General features: G+C 46.3%; 1 protein-coding gene across 1 annotated transcript; it reads right to left on the bottom strand.

The window, feature by feature from the left end:
• Positions 1 to 3,113: 3,113 nt before the first annotated feature.
• Positions 3,114 to 16,159, bottom strand: LOC101840410 (proteasome maturation protein). Its single transcript, XM_005083179.4, has 6 exons — positions 16,034 to 16,159; positions 13,882 to 13,979; positions 10,592 to 10,652; positions 9,911 to 10,012; positions 6,497 to 6,590; positions 3,114 to 3,271 (listed from the first exon to the last, which is right to left on the bottom strand). Exons 1-6 carry the CDS (start codon positions 16,034 to 16,036, stop codon positions 3,204 to 3,206), a joined length of 426 nt encoding a protein of 141 aa, XP_005083236.1. The 5' UTR covers positions 16,037 to 16,159; the 3' UTR covers positions 3,114 to 3,203.
• Between the last annotated feature and the right edge of the window lie 3,676 nt (positions 16,160 to 19,835).

Genomic DNA, 19,835 nt, shown 5'->3' with positions numbered 1-19,835 from the left:
TCCCCAGGATTGGAGTTACCGACCGTTGTGGGCTGTCATGTGGGAGCTGGGAATTGAACCCAGGCCCTCTAGAAGAGCAGTCAATGCTCTTGACTGATGTGCCACTGACCAGCGCTGCCCCCCACGCCCAGGATGATCTTAATATAGCTAAGGATCAATAGACAGCTTCTTGGCTGAATAGTGTTTTGAGGGGCTCAGCTGCTAGCCAGGAAATACAGCTCCCTCCAACATGCCTCAAGAGGCCATTAAATATGATGCTGGGGTTAGATACAGAAGTTGATGGGATGGAGGAGTATACTCAGAAATGAAGTTATCTTTGAAAGCAGAAGAGTTGGAGTGGGGGTGTTAAGAGCTGGGAAACATGAGAGGACAATGGGGAGAAAAACACATGTTTTTTCCCATTTGTAGACTTTAGACTTACACTTGAAAAAGATGAATTATTTGAGGGTAGGCAGGGGAAGGAGAGGGCAAAACAAGGGTGTGAAGGACTGAATAGGAGTAAGTACATTGAGGACTGTATCAAATGTCATGATCAAATCTACCTCTTAAAACGTAGGTTAATAAGTAAATAATACAAATCTCACAAGGAGCAGGGGAGGCAGAAGCAGGTGAATTTGAGGCCAGCCTGGTCTACGGAGCAAGTTCTGGATAACCAGAGAAACCATGTCTCAGAAAACAGGCCGAAGAGATGGCTCAGCAGTTAAGAGTACCTGGGTTCAATTCCCAGAACCTTATGCTCACGATCATCTGTAACTCGGTGCACGAGATCCAGCGCCCTCTTCTGGCAATTCTTTGTTGCACCTTATTTTGGGTTTTGTTTTTCTCAAGACAGGTTTTCTGCACCCTTATTTTGTATGCTCCTCCCTTATCTCTAGTGTTAGGAATCTTAATCACATACTAATACCGTGATCAAAGCCTGGAGTCCTCCCTCCTCCAGCCTCAATTCCCGAAGGGAGAGGGCCTGAGAGTTAATGAGCTCCCATGGAAATCCCTCAGAGCGATTGATGCTCTCAGCCTCTGCCACCTGGCTGTTCATCTGTCCTTTAGGATATTCTTCTTAGCAAATGGCAGTGTTGCGAGCTACGCTTGCAAATCACTGAACCCGAGAGGGGCATAGGAAACCATGTATAACCAAGGAGTCCTTGTGATCGATGCCTGACTCAGGGGCAGTGTTGTAGGTCACAGCGCTTACCTGGCTCTGACCCTTGTAGACATTCAAAACAGTGGAGTTACAGAACAGCCTGCCAGTGTCTGCTGGAGAATCCCTTGGTGTTGGTTTTTTTTTTTTTTTTTTTTTTTTACGAGACAGGGTTTCTCTGAATTGTTTTGGAGGCTATCGGTCCAGCCTGGCCTCGAACTCACAGAGATCCGCCTGCCTCTGCCTCCCGAGTGCTGGGATTAAAGGCATGCGCCACCACCGCCCAGCGGAGTTGGGGGTTCTAAGTGAGCACACAGAGCCCCTTTTCAGCAGATCAGGAACATTCCTGTAAAGGGCCTTGAACGTGAAGATTGGTAACTTAGGAGCCAAACAGTGGCAAGGAGAACATTAAACCATTCTCCAACACCATTAGAGCGTCTAAGGGGAAAACTGCAGAGGGATATGCAAGCTTCCAGGAACCCAAATGATTTCCCAACTGCAAACAAGCACCGTGGGCTCTAGATTAGGAAGCACCAGCGCTCTGCTTCTCGGCTTTAGACTATTCATTAGCGGCTTTCTCAGAACACTGAGGCTACCACTTTAATATAAATGATGAGTCTCATAGTGCGGGGTGAGCCAGGCGGTGGTGGTGCACACCCTTAATCCCAGCACTCTGGAGGCAAAAGCAGGTGTATCTGAGTTCCAGGCCAGCCTAGTCTACAGAGTGAGTTCCAGGACAGCCAGAGCTACACGAGAAAGCCTGTCTCAAAAAATAAAACAATAAACAAGAAATTCCTCATGTCATTTGACCAGAGGACTAACGTCCTATGCACTGCAGATGTCCCGCCGCATTCCCTGCTCCACCCATCAACGCCAGCAGCAGTCCAGACTAAAAGTTGAAACCCAAGCTATCTGCAGATATCGTATTCCTAAAGTCAGTGATCACAACACTCAGAACTAGTAAAAAATGATCCATTTGCTAATAATGTTCTGAAAACTTTAGTTTGGGAGTTTTTGTTTTGTTTTGTTTTTACACAGGGTCTTACTGTATACCTCTGGCTGGCCTAAAACACAAGAGATTTGCCTGCCTCTGTCTCCCCAGTGCTGTGATTAAAGGTGTGGGCCACCACTAGATTATATAGACCAGGTCCATGAGCAATATTTTTAAGAACCATCATGCTGAAAATGTATTTAAAATAAAGTAGCATGGAACTATTCATGGATGTATATATAATAGGAATAATAATAATGATGTATTAATAACAATAATTCTAATAACTTAAAACATTTCTATATTGTGAGGTTAACTTAAAAATAAGTGACACACTCTTCTTCAACAGAACATTGCTTGGTAATCTAAAATATAAACTAAATCTATGAAACACAAGAGTTCAATCTACACGCCTTGGTTGCTGTAACTAATTTCTCACATAAAAAAGACGAAAATCTCCAACTTTTACACTTTTCAACATGAAAGAATACTTAGTTATAACTGTAAGATGCAAGTGCTATCCTACAGAGCACAGCCGGGTCTTTGCACTCAGGCCTAGGTACTGCCACCAAACCCCATCATGAATGTGGTCATGAAGGAGGCACCTGGGGATTCCACAGGCTCAAATATCAATGACAAACCAGCACTTTAATCCCAGCCCTCGGGAGGCAGAGGCAGGAGGATCTCTGGGAGCTTGAGGCCAGCCTAGTCTACAGAGTTCCAGGACAGCCTGAGTTCGGTAACAGAAAAAGACTGTCTCAAAACAACAAAAGAACCTATAAAAAAAAATCCTTAATGATAGTTATCTAAAACTAAGTTTACAGAAGAGGAGAAAGCAGTGGAGTTTGTAACATTTAGGGGAAAAATTTTCAGAACCCAGGAACCTGGGCTTTGCTGTAACCTCAGAGATCAGAAACCACCTCTAGGTTTTCAACTGACTCAACAATCCAAAACTAAAGACCCAAACACTTCCAAATGACCAAGTGATGTTGTCAGTTCTTTAATGTCGTGTACATCAGACTGTAGCAAAGGCAATCACGATTCACTTCTGTGTCCGCACAGCGGCACCCTGCATCACAGCAAGCCCAGCTTGTACTCCACCATCAAGTGTGGCTCGCCCATCAGCTCACTTTGTGATGGATCTGAAAGAAACAAAATCAGACACTGTAATGGACTCTTCTGGCACAGAGGGTAAGTTCAGGGCTCATCCTATCAGAATCTGTGACAGCTAGAACCAACCCAATGTGACAATAAGCAGCCTATCTGAGGCTGGAGCAGAGAAATGACTGCACAGGGGCCAAGCGAACTTGGGGTGGGCAGTAAAACCACTCTGTATCTACACATATCTGTAAAGGACAGAATTGCCCACCTAAAAACAGATGCATCCAACAGCATACAAAGCATATCACAATATAGGTGACTTAAAGAAAACGAACAGGGGGTTGGAGAGATGGCTCAGCAGTTAAGAGTATTAGCTGCCCTTGCAGAGAACCCAGGTTCAATTCCCAACACACCTACATGGACGCTCACACCTGTCTGTGCTACCAAGCACCCTCCTCACACAGACATATGCATGCAAGCAAAACACCAATGTGTGTTAAAAAAAATCTTTTTTCCAGATAGGATTTCTCTGTGTACTCCTGGCTGTCCTGGAACTAGTTCTGTAGACCAGGTTGGCCTTGAACTCAGAGATTCTCCTGCCTCTGTTTCTGGAATGCTAGGATTAAAGGCATGCGCCGCCACCACCTGGCCATTTTTCTGGTTTTTAATGATTTATTTTTACTCATGAGCATTGGTATTATGCCTGTATGAATGTCATTTGAGGGTGTCAGATCCTGTGGAACTGTCTGTAACTCCAGTTCCACAGGAGCTGACACCCATGAAGGTGCTGGGAATTGAACTTGGGTCCTCTGGAAGAGGAAGCAGCCAGTGCTCTTATGAGCCTTTCTCTAGACTCTGCAAAAAACATTTTATCTTTTCTATCTTCTGCCCCATCGAAGACACACAAACAGAAATCAGAATTCCAAAGCAAGAACATGCTAAACCCCACCCCTGAAGTAGAGACTGTGGTAAGACAAGTCCCATCAACAGGGGCTCCATGGAAAGCTCTGCCCTCTCAACTCTGACCGAGTCCAGCACACCAAACCAGCACAGTGTGGATGACAAGAAACTCAGGGTACGGGAGCATAGGAGGCTTGCTGGTGCGTGGAGAATCTGGTGCATGGAGTATCTGCTCGAGTGCTGTTTCAGGTTTTAAACACAGAGTATGCCACTAGTAACTCTTTAAGCTCTGACTCTCTAAGAATACATCATCACTCTCACCAAAACAGGAAGCACCCAGCAGCAAGGCATTAGCCTGCAAGTTAGGAGATGTGCCCTGAGCTTCCAGAAGACAGGAGAAGCCTCTGCTGGAACCGAAGCTCACGCACCATATATAAGGAGGTGAGGGTACCTCAAAAAGCCCAGTTTTAACTTTCCTAGTGCTCTCATAAAATGTGCAGAACCAAGTTAGCCAGCACTCCCTGAGGAGACCAAGTTGCAGTCTGGGCAGGTGCAGACAAGCGGTGAGTGTACGGGAGGTCATTCACTGATGAACAAGAATGACATCAGAGAAGGGCTATGCAATCAGCTACCCTGTCTAAGCACACACAGTTCCCAACCGAGGAATGCCACCCCAAGCGCACCATGCAGTCTTGCCATGGCGGACACGAGCTCCCTCACGGGACTGCAGCTAACTTCTACCTCACAGAGATGCAAACAATGAACACAAAAAAAGACGTGCACAAGCTCATTTCATGTCCTTCTGAGACACAAAATGATGTCACGTCAGAGCTCTGCCCAAGAGGACTACCTGGCTTTGAGTGCATTCTAGGTAAGCATCCAATGTCTGCTGCTTAATCTGGCCGGGCTGGCTTTTCAACCTCACCTTACTCCATGTTGTGCCCTCTTGGCTCCCATCACTCTAAGAGCCTTGAAACAAGCACCACTAGCGACTGCACACCTCGTCTACACCAACCTCCAGGCCGGCAATGGCCTCTGTGCTCCACACATGGAACACAACACTGCTCTGACCTGACAACCACACCTCAGAGCTTCAAGTGTCCCACAATAAGCAGCCCTAACACCTGACTGAAGACTGAGGAGCCCTGGATATGGAGTCCCTTCTGGAACCAAACACCAAATATACAAGCATCATCCGACCCTTTCTTCACTGCAGAGGTGCAGCTCAGGGACTAACAGAGTGCTGACATCTAGACATCTGCTGTGGAAGTCTCCAGGCTCTTCAATCATCCAGAAACCCACAGCAGGCTGACTTGCTCTCGGGCACCTACCCAATCCCTCACAAGCCTTAACTGTCAGACCCCAAACTACTGTTTCTCGGACCTCAGCCTTCCCTCTGATTTTAACCGAGGGATCAACTTATGCATTATATCCTAGAGGTACTTGTCCTTCCCAATCCAGTATTACTTAAATTCCCAAAATTCATCATAGGCCATCATTTCCTGCTTTAGCTTAACATGCGGCTCCGGCTCCTCTGTCTGAAACCAAGGTTCACTGTTTTATATTCAGAGCAAAAACTCACTGTTTTGCCCAGTGCCTTAATATTGACCAAATTAATGCTCAAAACTCCCTTCTCTTTTTTTACAGAAGATTTTTATGAGTCATTTTTATAACTTAGTAACTTTTATTTAAAGCTAAGAATAAATGGACCAAACTGTAGTCTCAGGAGTCTGAGTGTGCTTTGGAACACTAGGTTTTCCAGCATTCATAAAGTCCCCCCAGGGAACAGTGACTCACTGGACTTCTGCTGTGTCCACCACCAGGTATCAGCAAAACAAACACAGTGTGGTTTTGCTGGTTTCCCCATCCCCTGCACTGCTGGGGTGGACCAGGAAGAGCCCACGCACAGGGCGGGTCTGGAAGGAGCATAGGATGCTGTGTGCACGGCTCTTACTCAGTCACAGCATCATTCCTAGGAGAACTTGGTGAACAATGGCAGGCTCCTCCATCCCCCTCACTTCCCACCTCAGCACACAGATCACCAGACGGGGTGTTTTAAGTTGTAAATGACGTTTTTATCCAACTCCTTCTGTTATCTGAAAACCAGTCCCACAGATGCACTGATGGAGGGCCCGGGACAGCACCGACATCAGCCTTACTCAGGACAAGGAACAAGTGAATGCTAAGTGACTGAAATGCATAATCTCAAAACAATAAGTCACCTGAGTCATTACCATTAAATCTTACCTCAGGGCTGTGAATAAACACAAATGACTCCAGCCAGTCTTGGTGTCCCTGGGGACAATGACTGTTGGCTGCTATCACCTTTAACAGCACAGGGTTTCATAAGTGTTAGTGTCACTCACCATTAAGAATATCCTCAAAACCAATGGACTCATCATTGCCCCTCAAAATATCCAGGGACAGGTTTGAGCTTGGAAGGAATGGAAGACGCTGGGCCTGGGGGAAAAAGAAAACAGTAGCTTTAGAAAAATCAAAGGGAAACCAGACTGTGTACCATAATCCCATGCTCCTCTACTTGCTATTTGAAAACTGGACAAAACTAAGTAAAACTGCAATCTAGCTATTGGAAAAATTTTTTTTACACTTTAGAAGCAGACCAAGTTTTAAAGTGTGTTGGCATTGGAACAGCAACTTACTAACTTAATAACCTGCCATGTCTGCCTAACCACTAACTAACTCACCATGTCTATCTGTGTTTACTACCACTAACTCACCATGTCTACCTATGTTTACTATCACTAACTAACTCACCACATCTGTGTTTACTACCACTAAATAACTCACCATGTCTACCTGTGTTTTGGGGCATTGTTTCTGTTCAGAAAAACTATAGCACACAGGGATATTTGTACACTGTGAAGATGTATTGTTATAAGATGGCCAATAGCTAGGCAGGAGGTATGGGCAGAACTTCCCGACAGAGAGCTCCAGGAGGAAGAAAGGAGGAGGCGCTAACTGACGCAGAGACAGCAGCACACATAGGAGAGGTAAAAGTTATGAACCACATGGCAGCACATAGATGAATAGAAATGGGTTAATTTAAGTTAGAAGAGCTAGTTAGAAACAAGCTAAGTGAAGGTCGAGCTTTCATAATTAACAAGTCTCTGTGTGGTTATTTGGGAGCTGGCTGGCAGGACAGAGAAAGACTTGTTACACGTGATGAAAAGCAAACTCCCAGAGCCTAAGAGCACACCTAACTCCAGCACTGAGAGACCAGGTTCATGAGCAATCCCAGGCGAGTAAGCATCACTCTACCAAGCAACAGGCACCCCATTTCTATGTCATCTGCACTGCTTAAAATAAAGGTGAAATGTAAACTTTTCATATGCAGTGGTAACCAGCAATACAAACCAAACTCACTTAATGAGGCTTTTAAGTGAGTGTCACTTCAGCCACTGTGACCTCTCTGCCATGCACTGAGGGCAGGTGCAGACTGGTAAGCAATCGAAAGCACAGGCTGTGCAGGCAGAAGCACCTGGATTCACATTCTGACTACCACGACCCACACACAGCTCTGCGCCAGTCGCCGTCTCAAAGAGTGGGCAGACAGGGTGTGCTGCAGTCTGCACGCAGCAACCAGTGCCGCAGTCAGTGCTCAGCAAAACGTGGCCAGCCTCAGCTTTCAGTCCTGCTGCAGATCATTTATACTTTACCAAGAGTCTGAAGTGGTCAGCAACGAATGAACTGAAAACCCAGAGGTGGTTATAGGGAGACCCACCCTCTCCACTCAGAGAAGATACTGTTCTCAATTGCCAACAGCCCCAGTGTTATTTGGTCTTTACAATGTGAAAAAATTTCTCCAGTTGTCATTCAAAACCAAAAAAGAGGAAGCATGGAGAGGAGAGAAGAAAGAGAAGAAACAGAACTAGAAACAGGAGCCTATGAATGGAGAAGGGGGCAAAGGGTCTGGGAGGCAGTTAAGTCAGGGACAACCGTGAAAGAGCACGAAAAGTGGGGCTTGCAAAATACAAGGAACGGGGCAGGGAAACAGGGGTCAGACACCTAGCAAAGCTCTTCGACAAAATGGTATTAAAAACTCAGGCCATCCACTCTGCTAGCAATATGTAACTTAACAAAGCAGACAGGAAATACAGGGCGCTATGCTCTTCCATGCCACACCAAAGAACTGAGAGATGGCTCAGCAGTGAAGGAAGAGCATTGGCTGCTCCTCCAGGGAAATCAGGTTCCCAGCACCTGTACGGAGGCTAAGGACAGCTTGTAACTCAGTTCCCAGGGAATCTGCCCTGTGACGACTTCACACGAGGTGTACAGACACATATGCAAACACACACACATAAAACAAGACTAAATGAACCTTAAACAACAGATATGCTTCAGAATGTTACTCTTTTTATATTAGTTGGTACAGCCCACACTGACTCAAGTCATTCACATTTAAAGCCATTTTTGAGCCTTTTTCTTGCAAAGTACTTAAAGTAGCTTGCAGAACCACAAGCCTATATAGTCATTCATAGCACTGAGCACAAGACTCAAGTTTATCTAGGCTAGAGAAAGGAATCCACGGTAGCAGGAAATAAATGCATGGAAGCCTAAAGTAGGCAGCAAGAAGCCAATGCATCAGGCAGCTGGGTTTTATCCGGAAGAGCGTATACAGTGAGGTCTGTTTTACCGGCACTCTAGTGCAGGGCAGAGGGCTGAGAGGAGCAGGGGGAGAATCCCTGTAGTACAACAGTCAGGCAGCTCTAGTAAAGACATCTGAGGAACAAGGCACCGAGTGAGGCAACCGAGGCTAATGTTCCAATGTCTGTCACCCACAAAGACGTGAGCAATAATGAGTTATTCTACATGACCCATGTGAAATCCCAGGAGCCTGTGGGCCTTCCAACCAGAAAAGCCTATAGGATCACAGGTCAGGAGAACTACTGTAAGTCAACAGCATACGAATGACAAAGAGACAGGCAGGAAACAGTGAGGCAAGAGCCAAGAAGGGCACTAACAAAGCTACCATTTCAGTTAACAGACCAAAGGAACCACACAACTGCAAACGGGTTTCAGAGAAGAAGGGGACACGGGTTTGCGGTCTTGAAATCACGGGGAAAAGGAAAGAGCTTTGCATAGGATGAAGGAAACAGGGGCTTCCAGCAGATGAACCTACAGAAGCCGACAAGAGAGAAGACACCTGGGTGAAGCTGGGGGCACATTCCTCTAACCACAGCACACAGCAAGCACAGGCAGGCAGATCTCTGGGAGTTCAAGGCCAGCGAGGTCTACAAAGCAAGTTCCAGGCCAGTTAAGAGTTACAGAGTGAGACCCTATCTCAAAACTAATTAATTAACTGGGGATTGATACAATTTTTAGGACAGGATTTGAATATATGTAACTGCCATTGATGAGCCAAAGCAAGAAGAGAGAATAAAGGTGTCTGCTACAGAGAGTGCTGCTGACAACAGAGAGTGGTTCCCAGAAGCAGTGTGATGAAATGAACCCCGAACACGGGCAGGGGACAGTTCTCCCAGGCCGAAGGACATCTGCACACAACTACTCCTTAAGCAGTACATTCACCCAGCCGTATATCCATAGTAACTCACTGAGGGCAGAGAGACACAAAGGCAGACAGCCACATTTTTAGACACTGTGTCTCTAACACGAAGCCACCCTCCTTCAACAACCTTTCCTCTATGAAGTAGGAAGCAGGGTCACTCCACAGAGGCAAGCAGAGCAGAGGGAACAAGGGACGTAACGTCTAAACAGCCACCATAAAAACGGTGGCACACGTTGGGATAGAGCAGACCCACCTGCTGCACAGCCTTGAACTCCATCTGTAACTTCAGGGGAGCAAACAGACCCTGGATGTTCCTCAGGGTGGAGAAGTTCATCTTGTCCTGGTTAAGCTGGAACTAGAGAGGACAGAGCAAGTCTATCCCAAGGGCTTGTTAAAAACACACCAGTGCTGTCCTTAACAAGTGCGACACTGGCATCGCCAAGGCCGTGCTAACAACTGTACATCAATGTGTGTGGTGTGTGCATGTGTGGTGTACATGTGTGTTCATGTACGTGTCTGCACAATGGGGCCAGAGGTCAACACCAGGTCTCCCATCTTGTTTTTTTTTTTGTTTTTGTTTTTGTTTTTTTGATTTTTACGAGACAGGGTTTCTCTGTATTGTTTTGGAGGCTATCGGTACAGCCCGGCCTCGAACTCACAGAGATCCGCCTGCCTCTGCCTCCCGAGTGCTGGGATTAAAGGCGTGCGCCACCACCGCCCGGCTCCCATCTTGTTTAAGACATGGTCTCTCACTGAACCCGGCTGGAGCCCAGATTCATCTAGTTCAGCCAGTGGGCACCAGGGATCTGCCTGTCTCCACTCCACACCCAGCAATGGTTCCCAAAGGTCTTCTAACATCAACTCAAAAAATTGCCCACACCTACTTCTGTTTTTCTAGCAGAGGATAAACGAAAGACAAAGGCAACATACTCACATTTTTTTCTGATAATTCAAGAGGGTGACTGGGCAACAGTTCATTTTTCACACAAGAAAACCTAAAGGAGGAAATCCAAAACATTTACCAGGAGATCACACGTGCCTCTCAATCACAGGTCAAAGTTGCACATGTAACTGTAGAGTACCAGGTGAGCATTAGCAAGCATGAGGCCTGGGGCACGATCCCTACCAACACCCCAAGACTGTCATTAGATAACAGTAGTGTGCAGGAGAGTTTTCTGGAGGTGAGAACCTTGTTTTTATTGCAAATGCAGGCAGATGTCTTTGAGTTCAAGGCCAGCCTGGTCTACAGAGTGAGTTCCAGTAAAGCCAGGCATACACAGAGAAACCCTGTCTTGAAAAACTAAAAAGCATCTGTTACAGACAGTGGTACTCAAGATTTCAATTACTAGTGGGGGCTTTCCAGAAATGGATGCTAACTCATGTCCTCAGACTATAATAAAGAACTGTCCAGGTGTTGGTGGTACATGCCTTTAATCCCAGCACTCAGCAGGCAGAGGCAGGCGATCTCTGAGAGTTCAAGGCCAGCCTGGTCTACTGAGTGAGTTCTAGGACAACCTCCAAAGTTACAGAGACACCCCATCTCAAAAAACATAAACAGTAGTACACATTTTTACCATTGAACTATTTCCACTGAGTTTCATTTTTATCTTAATGCCTTTCATGGGTTCTCATGGCAATCTTCTAATAAAGATTTTAAAATTGTTTTAAAAGAACTACTAAGCATGTGTTTATTATCACTGCCACTCCAATGGGATACTTTTCTTAGGACAGAATAGCTAAGGCTCTTCAATATATAGTTCCTTTTCTAAAGATTTGTCAAACCACATGCTTAAGGGACCACAGCTAGAAGCAGGCCAACAGTCACTGTCATGTAAGTACTGTCTAAGCCAGGGGCTGGGGACTGGAAGGAACCCTTGAGACCCTGCAACAGCCGCTTGCCAGGTACTGTCTGTGGACAGAAAGTCATCAGAGAGAAGGACCATGAAAACAGCCCTTCGAATGCAGTCTTACTGGTAGACTGGGAAGAAAAGAAATGACATTTCATGCGGAAGAAAACTCACCAGGCCTTGGTTGGCGGCTAGCCTATTAATTTTCTTTACTTATTTTCATTTTGTCTGTGAGTGTTTGCCTGCACGTTTGTTTGTATGTGAGCCTTGTGCGTGCCTGGTTCCCACAGAGGCCAGAAGAGGGCACCTGTTCTCTTGGAAATGGAGTTACAGGTGGATATGAGCCTCCATGAGGTGCTGGAAGTTGCCCTCTGTAAGAACAAGCACTTGCAACTGCTGAGCCATCTCTCCAGCCCTCTCCTATTAATTTTACTACAAATCAAATCACACCTTCAATTCAAGAGGTGCCCTGTGTCTTTTACTGCAAATCCAAAGAGGATTAAGTATGTGCCCAGACCCAGCATTGGAAGGGCATTTCACTGCAGGAATCGTCAGCACTCACATTAAGATGTAAACTCTTTAGAACTTATGGGTATTTATTGAAAGCCGTACTGAGCTTGTATGACCGAGCAGAAAAGCGATGTGCCAAGGGCAGACTACTGGAAACGAGTCTAAACACAGAGGAAATTGTAGAAGCAGGCAAGCCAGGGAGCTGGAAGAGAGCAACAGCAGCAGCCAACGCTTAGTGCTCAATAACAGCGGGTACCACTTAGGTGTTCTCAGAGATAACCCCTTACTCCTCACAGTAAGAGATGCCTGCAAGTCCTGTCATACACGAGAACAGAGACAGCATTAAATAACCTGTCACCAGACATTCTTCCGGGGACAGCAGAGCTGGAACCAAAGCTAGGCAGCACAGCACAGCATCCTTCCTCTCTCTCCCCTCCTTTCTTATCTTTTGCTGACTATAGACTTATTTCATACGATATATTCTGATCACCATTTCCCCATCCCTAACTCCTCCAAGCCCACCCAAATCCACACCTCTTCTTTTGTTCTCATTAGAAAACAAACAGGCAGGGCTGGAGAGATGGCTCAGCCGGTAAAGGCTAGGCTCACAAGGAAAAATATAAGGAAACAAACAGGTAACTTAATAATAATAAATACATTAAAACAAACAAACCAGAATTGGACAGAAAAACAAACAGAAAAAAAGGAGCCACAGAAAAAACGTAACACACACACCTGCACACACAGACACACACATCTGCACACACAGACTCACACATCTGCATACTCAGACACACACACATCTGCACACACAGAAATCCCATAAAAACCAGAAACCATAACATATGAACAAAAGGCCTGTAAGGGAGGGAGGGGGGAAGCCCAAAGTACTAAGAGGCAAACAAACAAAATCCCTCCGAAGTTATGAGTCTGTTTTGTACTTTCTGGCTATGGCTGGGCATGAGGCCTGCCCTTAAGTGTGGTTTGCATGCACACTCCTACTCCACTGAAGAAAACTCCTTTTTCCTTTTGAGAGGTTATCAACTGGAGATAGCTTCCGGGTTAGGGGTGGGGTTTGTCTACTTGTCTCAGCATGGCCCATGCAGCTTCTGTGCATACTGCCAGTCTCGGGAGTTTTATGTGCATCAGGCCTGCTGTGTATAGGAGGCTTGTTTCCTTGGTGTACACCATACGTTCTTAAGAGAAACTTGTGTGTGCATGTGTCTGCACGTGCACACAGGTAGTGTACATGCAGGCCAGAAGTTGGCATTCAGTGTTTCCTTTGTTGCTCTCCACCTTATATTCTGAGGCAGAGTCTCTCAGTGGACAAGACATCACCAAGTGGCCAGGCTAATCTTGCTTCCACATGGGCGCTGGGGATCCAAACTCAAGTCATACTTGCCAGGTCCAGTGTTGATCATCCTAACTGCTACACTCTAGTGTCTCCCAAAGAAAAGTTAATTATTCCAGCAGTTAGTAGTGCAAGGAAGTCAATGGCTCTCTGAGTTATGAGCAGTTAAGAATCCCACTAAACCAAGGCCTAGGGCTACTTATCTCAGTGGTAGCCGGCTCGCCTCTGAGTATGTGACATCTTAGGTTCAGACCCAGTGCTAGCCCCCTCACCAGAAAACCCCACAGAGTCCTCCAATCACCTTACAAGGTGCATGCACTAGGAGGCCGCCCCGCTCTTACTCTGCTGAGACGCTTATCCCAATGCAGGGAACATGTGGTCCTCTTCCTTGCCACGCTCCATCTGAGTGCATAACTCACTAGAGACCAAATCCAACGCACATTTACAGCCTTTCAAAAAGAGGACCTTGAAAAGAAGCCACATTAGAGCAAGGCACAGCCACAACTCCCCACATACCCTTTCCGGAGAAGGTCCTGACTCTCGAAGGGCCCGCTCGCTGAGAGCTCTGTCACTGGAATACTGTCCTTCAGCTGCGACCCAAGGCCTCTGGCATTCTACAACACAAAGTCAGCAAGGCAGTTAAGGAGACAGAAGACAGGGGCTGTGCCCTCAAGGAGCCCTGATCTACAGAGCCCAAGTACTGTGGCAGCCAGCACACAAAGTTTAGTGAGTGATACCACACTGGGGAAGAAGGACTGGATGCCTCTTGACTTCTGAATGTGTCTGCAGAGAAAGCATTTTATTAAAAAAAAAAGAAGATATATAAAAGCAAACTACAACCAGTCTGAGACCGACTAACATATTAATGAAGTGGCAAAATTCAAAGATGGACATATATATATATATATATATATATATATATAAATTTGCCCTAAAATTGACAAGTCTTGGAAGGTTTATGGTAAGATCAATAAGATTCACTTCACTGGAAAGAGACCTCCCTTAGGTTTTATGCAAAGAAATGCAAGATTTAACACAACGAAAAGGCTGAGGATGAGGATGGAACACCAATCTATGAAAAATAAAAGACATGGAATTAAGTCATAACACCTAGGAAAATGAGGTCATAGGAACTAAGAAAAGGGGGGAAGAGTTGGTTACTATAAGTAAAAATAAATGCAACTAATTGAAATGCCATAAAAAGCTGGACAGTGGTGGCACATGCCTTTAATCCCAGCACTCAGGAGGCAGAGGCAGGCAGATCTTGTGAGTTCAAGGCCAGCCTGGTCTACAGACTCCAAAGCTACACAGAAAAACCCTGTCTTGAAAAAGAGAGAGACAGAGAGACAGAGACTGACCCCCCTGTAAAAAGTTAAAAGCAGCCTCTGGAACTGATACTGTCACCCTAGATGTAACACCCCATCTCCTCAGGTACAGAAAAATGCAAGCCCGTGGGTAGTCTAGTATTTAATACTGGTCTAGAACTACCTATTCCAAGAAAGCAGCTTTTTTGATAAATTTAGTTCATCTGTGTATTTTACTTGGCAGCTTGTAGGTGTGTGTGTGTCTGTCTGTCTGTCATAAGCACCCCCTGGGTCTTGCTTGAGCCTTACCAACTTCCCAATTATGCAGGCAAGGGTTCCCTAAAAAACACAACCTCACAACCAAAGCTTCTAAAGACCCCTTCTATGTTTTGTTAACATCTGAGAAATAAAGTTCAGGTTCCTGAGTCCGCAAATCAAGAGCCTACACTTTTCCTATTCCTTCTCACAGGATGCCATGGTGGGTCAGGAAGAGAATCTACAATCTGGCATAGACTGTCACCTACTCTGTGACTTTCAGAACTAGCCCCATAGGACTATAGCTTTCCCCGTGCTAACTGACATCACCACCCTACATTCTCTTCCTGTGGGCTGCTTTACTGAAAAGTGACAAAGGAAAGTTTCTTTGTGCACTCCAATGTCCTTCTGTATAATATCAGGGCTCCTTAACGTTCTAGTCCAGTGTGAGATCAAAGTCCACAAAGACCTAAAACCATTCTCATACTCCTTTACAATGGTTGCGGTATTTGCCAACACAAGCTTTCTGGATGTGGGCAGACGGGCTGCAAGGAGTGCTTGTATCAGGTCCGTGCCATGGTGACTCAGGAGTTCTGCTCAAAGAGAAACAGAAAGTGGGAAAGGAAGAGAGGCCAGAAGGGGGAGAGAGGGAATGCCAGCACTAACCAATGCAGACAAACCGGGAGCAACCTCAGGGTTACTGAGCAACACATGGCGCAGGGAGAGAGATGTTTGTAAACGAGGCTGAGTTGCATAAATGCAAGCCGCGGTCGTGGCCACAGCTTGGGGGTTGCAGGCTCCAGTCACCCGAGGGAGCGGGAGAGTGGCGGTATCCCAACACCCACACAAGGCTCGGCTTTCAGAGGTGTCCGAGCGTCCCCGGGAGGGGACACGCAGGCCTGGGTTGCCCCGGGAACCGAAGCGCGCGGTCCTGCGGGAACCAGCACTACCCGAGAGCGCGCAGCCGGCGTCATGCCCACGCCGGACACCCTTCGGGAGCGCGCCGCCAGGCGCATCCTCGAACCAGATACCCGCCGGGACCGCGCAGCCGTGGACGTGCCCGCGCCACGGACACCCGCCGCGATTACGGTCGTTCGCGTTCAACTCACCATCTTGGAAACCGCTCTGCGAAAGCCTCTCAGCCCGCTCTAGTCGGCCGGCCAAGCTGCTCACTTCCGTTTCCGGGACCGACCCACCCGTATCCGCCGGAAGTGCGTCCGTCCGGCCAGGAAGGAAAGAGGGCGTGGGAGAGGTAGGGAGTCTCTCTGTGCCTGGGCTCCCACGCTTGCGATCCCGGGGGAGCGAGGGCTAAGGGCGCCGCCAGGGTGTGCAGCGGGCCTGGACTCGCGTGGACAGTTTCAGATAGGAGTGTGCAGATGCTTAGACTTCCCACAGGCCTTGCCAGGCCGTCTAGGGCGTGATTTGCATAAAGTTCTGCTGACGAAGCAAAACTCGTACAAGAGGCTTTTACATCTTTGTAAGTCAAAGATCCAAGACATGGTGTGTGTAGAACCCAAAGGAAGGAGCGAGCTGGCTTGGTCACTGAACTACAGCGGAAGGCGGACTCCCGGGATTGGGCGGTGTGGGTGTTATCGAATTTGAGGGAGGTCATAACCTTTGTCCCAAGTCGGGTCCAGCCATCTACCCTCAATAAGCCAACTGAAAGCGGAAGGCAGAAAAGAGATATTTAGTCAGTGTGGCCGCACAGAGAAGATGACAAAGATTTGGGGGCTCCCGGGGACTAAATCCTATTTTCAATAAAATGGGTGTAAGTGTGTAGCAATTTAAGTCAGTGATGCTGCACGTGAGTCATTTCCCTAAATCTTTCCATTAAACTTAGTAATTTCTTGAAATGTGTTTTGTTTGACTGCATGTGTGCCCGGTACCCACACTCCTTTACGAGGGTTAGAAGTATTTGCCAACACAAGTCTGGGAATCTCCTGGATCTGGTTAGATGGTTGTGAGTCACCCTGGGGGTGCTGGAAACGGAAGCCAGCCCTCTGTGAGAGCAGCAGGTGCTCTTAACCACTGAGTCATCCTTCCATTCCCCTGGGCTCACATCTTGAGAGTACAGTACAGCGTGGAGGACAAGGCTCGAGTAGGCCTCTTTTGGGAAACAATGAGACAGCTGGTCACTTTGGTTCTGCAGGCAGGAGCACAGAGAGAGGAACGCCGTCGCTCCTCTTGCTTTCACCTTGGTCTTTCGTCTGGGACTGGAGCCCGTGAGATGGTGGCTCCCCAATTCGGGGTACATAATTTTTAATTAAAACTGTGGCTTTGACCTCACAGATACGCCCAGCTATGTCTCCTGGTCAGTGGTTCTCAACCTTCCTAATGTGTCGACCCTTTAATACAGTTCCTCGTGTTGTGGTGACCCTCCCCATCATAAAATTAGTTTGTTACTTCTTCATAACTGCATTTTTGCTACTGTTATGAATTGTAGTGTAGGTATCTGATATGTGACTTCCCCAGTGGGGTTGAGAGCCACTGTTAGTTGATTAAACCCTCTCAAGTTGGCAACCAAGATTAACCATTGTAGGCCTTGTAGTTAAGAGCACTTGTACTTACAGAAGACCCAGGTTCGATTCCCATCACCCAGGTCAGTGGCTTACAGCCACCTGTAATACCAGTTCCCCGGGATTTCATGCCCTCTTCTGGCCTTGGCAGGCACTGCACTCATGTACACAGACACATGCATGATTAAAAATCAATTTTAAACAGGCTGACCACCATAATGCCAATGTTGCTTTAATCCTATGAACTATTTGTTAAGTATTCTCTACACTGCATTTTAGACATCTGTTCAGGGAACTGGAGAGATGGCTCAGAGATTAAGAACACTGGATGCTCTTCCAGAGGTATTGAGTTCAATTCCCAGCAACTGTATGGGGACTCACAACCATCTATACAGAGATCTGGTGTCTTCTTCTGGCATGTAGGAATACATGCTGGCAGAATACTGTATACATAATAAACCTTTTTTTTAAAAAAGATCTATATTTACATGTCTGTGCCCCCAGGAAAATTCTAGCATCTTATGTATTAGGAAATTCCTTTTATCCTTGTAGCTTCATTGTCCAGTACTAAAATTTTAAAAAATGCTCAGCAAATACCAAGACTGAATTTATATCACTCAGTGTGTGTGGTCGACAAACATTAAATGACTATGTTTTTGAAACAGGGTTTCAGCTGCCCACAAGCTCACTATGTATCTGAGCATGAGTGTGCACTCTTAGTCCTGCTGTCTCTGTCGCCTGAATCTGGGGTTGCAGTCATGGCTCATGGTGCCCTCAATTTTTTCTTAAGCTACAGTTCCAGGGCGGGAGAAATGAATGATGTCATGAACCACATGGCGACCGTTGCTGCTTGATGTCGTTCAGCATTTCAACATTGCAGACCACACGTCTGCAACACCTTTTTACCTTCGTTTCTAATGATTCTCAATGCCGTTCCCTCTGGGAAATTTTGTGAAGGCTTTGGTAAAGGGTAAAAATGTGTACAATGGTAGCCACTCTAAACAAAATATTTGTTTGGAAATAAGTCCCCACCACTGTAGAACCAGGAGTCCTATAGTGTCTTCCTAATTACACAAAGAACAGGAAAGTTAGAGATTTACTAGACACACCTGGTCCTACAATTCAGATCCAGAGCCTGGGGCCATTAAGGACAAGAGTTCAGTTAATAAATACAGAGAAACCAAAATGGTATGGAATAACAGAAAGGAGTATGACGTCAGGGCCTGCCCTTTTGGGAGTGCATGAGGAGAAAAGACCCATATAGTAAGACTAGGAAACTGTAGTATGGTGTCTGCTCCCCAGAAGAAGTCCTTTCCCAAGGTCAGGCATTTGGATAAGGGTCTCCATTCCCCAGGGACTTGAGGAAAGTTCCTGCTTGTAAAGCTGCCATTCTTGTCTCTAGCAAGAGGAACTTGTGATTGGTGTCTACTGTGAAGGTCAAAGCTAGCTTCCAGGATCCCTGATCTCAAGTCACACCCCAGTTTGCATGCCCCCTTTCTCCCATTTAATTCTATGTGCAATAAAGGTGGAGAATTTTTTCAATTAAAGGCTGCTGGCAGCCATCTGATTCACCCTCAGATTGTGTCCCTCTGTTCCTTCTCCTCAGCCCCCACCCACTGACTCCACACATCCTCTTTGGGACCTGAACCCCTGAAAAGCAGGTCTTTGGCAGAGTGACTCTGAAGTTAAGAGCACTGGCTACTCTTCCCAAAGATCTGTGTTCACTTTTTAGCACCCACATGGTGGCTCACAAACATCTGTAAATCCAGTTCCAGGGGAATCTGATGCCCTCTTTTGACCACTACAGGTACTGCAGGCCAAACAATAGAACACAAAATTTTCAAAACTGTTAAAATTACTTGAAAGTTGCAGTTTTAAGCATTGTTTTACTAGATTGGATTGATTGGGAAGGAAAAGATATTAATGAAAACCTCACACTCACAACTCAAAGTAAACCTGAGTATTGGGAAGAGACCACCATAGGATAAATAAGGACAGAGGTACAGTATACTTGTCACCCAAATTATTCCACAATTTCAGAAACTGTACAGCCATGGCTGTGGCTAATATATTTTTCAATTCCCTGTCTTCCATTCCATATATATAGGTATTTGTTTATTATGTATACTGTTCTGCCTGCAGGCCAGAAGAGGGCACCAGATCTCATTCTAGATGGTTGTGAGCCACCAGGTAGTTGCTGGGAATTGAACTCAGGTCCTCTAGAAGAGTAGCCAGCTCTTAACCTCTGAGCCATCTCTCCAGCCCTGTCTTTCATTCTTAATAAATTTGAGTTAGCACACAAAGTACTAGGTTTCATAGTATATGGTTACACTCTGTTCTTGTCTGTGCTTCTTCCCCTTCCCCCAGGCCTCTATGGCTTTTGATGCTTTTTTTT

This window comes from Mesocricetus auratus, unplaced genomic scaffold, assembly GCF_017639785.1.
Source record: "Mesocricetus auratus isolate SY011 unplaced genomic scaffold, BCM_Maur_2.0 Super-Scaffold_100008, whole genome shotgun sequence".
Lineage (NCBI taxonomy): Eukaryota > Metazoa > Chordata > Mammalia > Rodentia > Cricetidae > Mesocricetus > Mesocricetus auratus.
The sequence above is the reverse complement of the archived record's forward strand: the minus strand, read 5'-3'. Positions and strand labels throughout refer to the sequence as shown.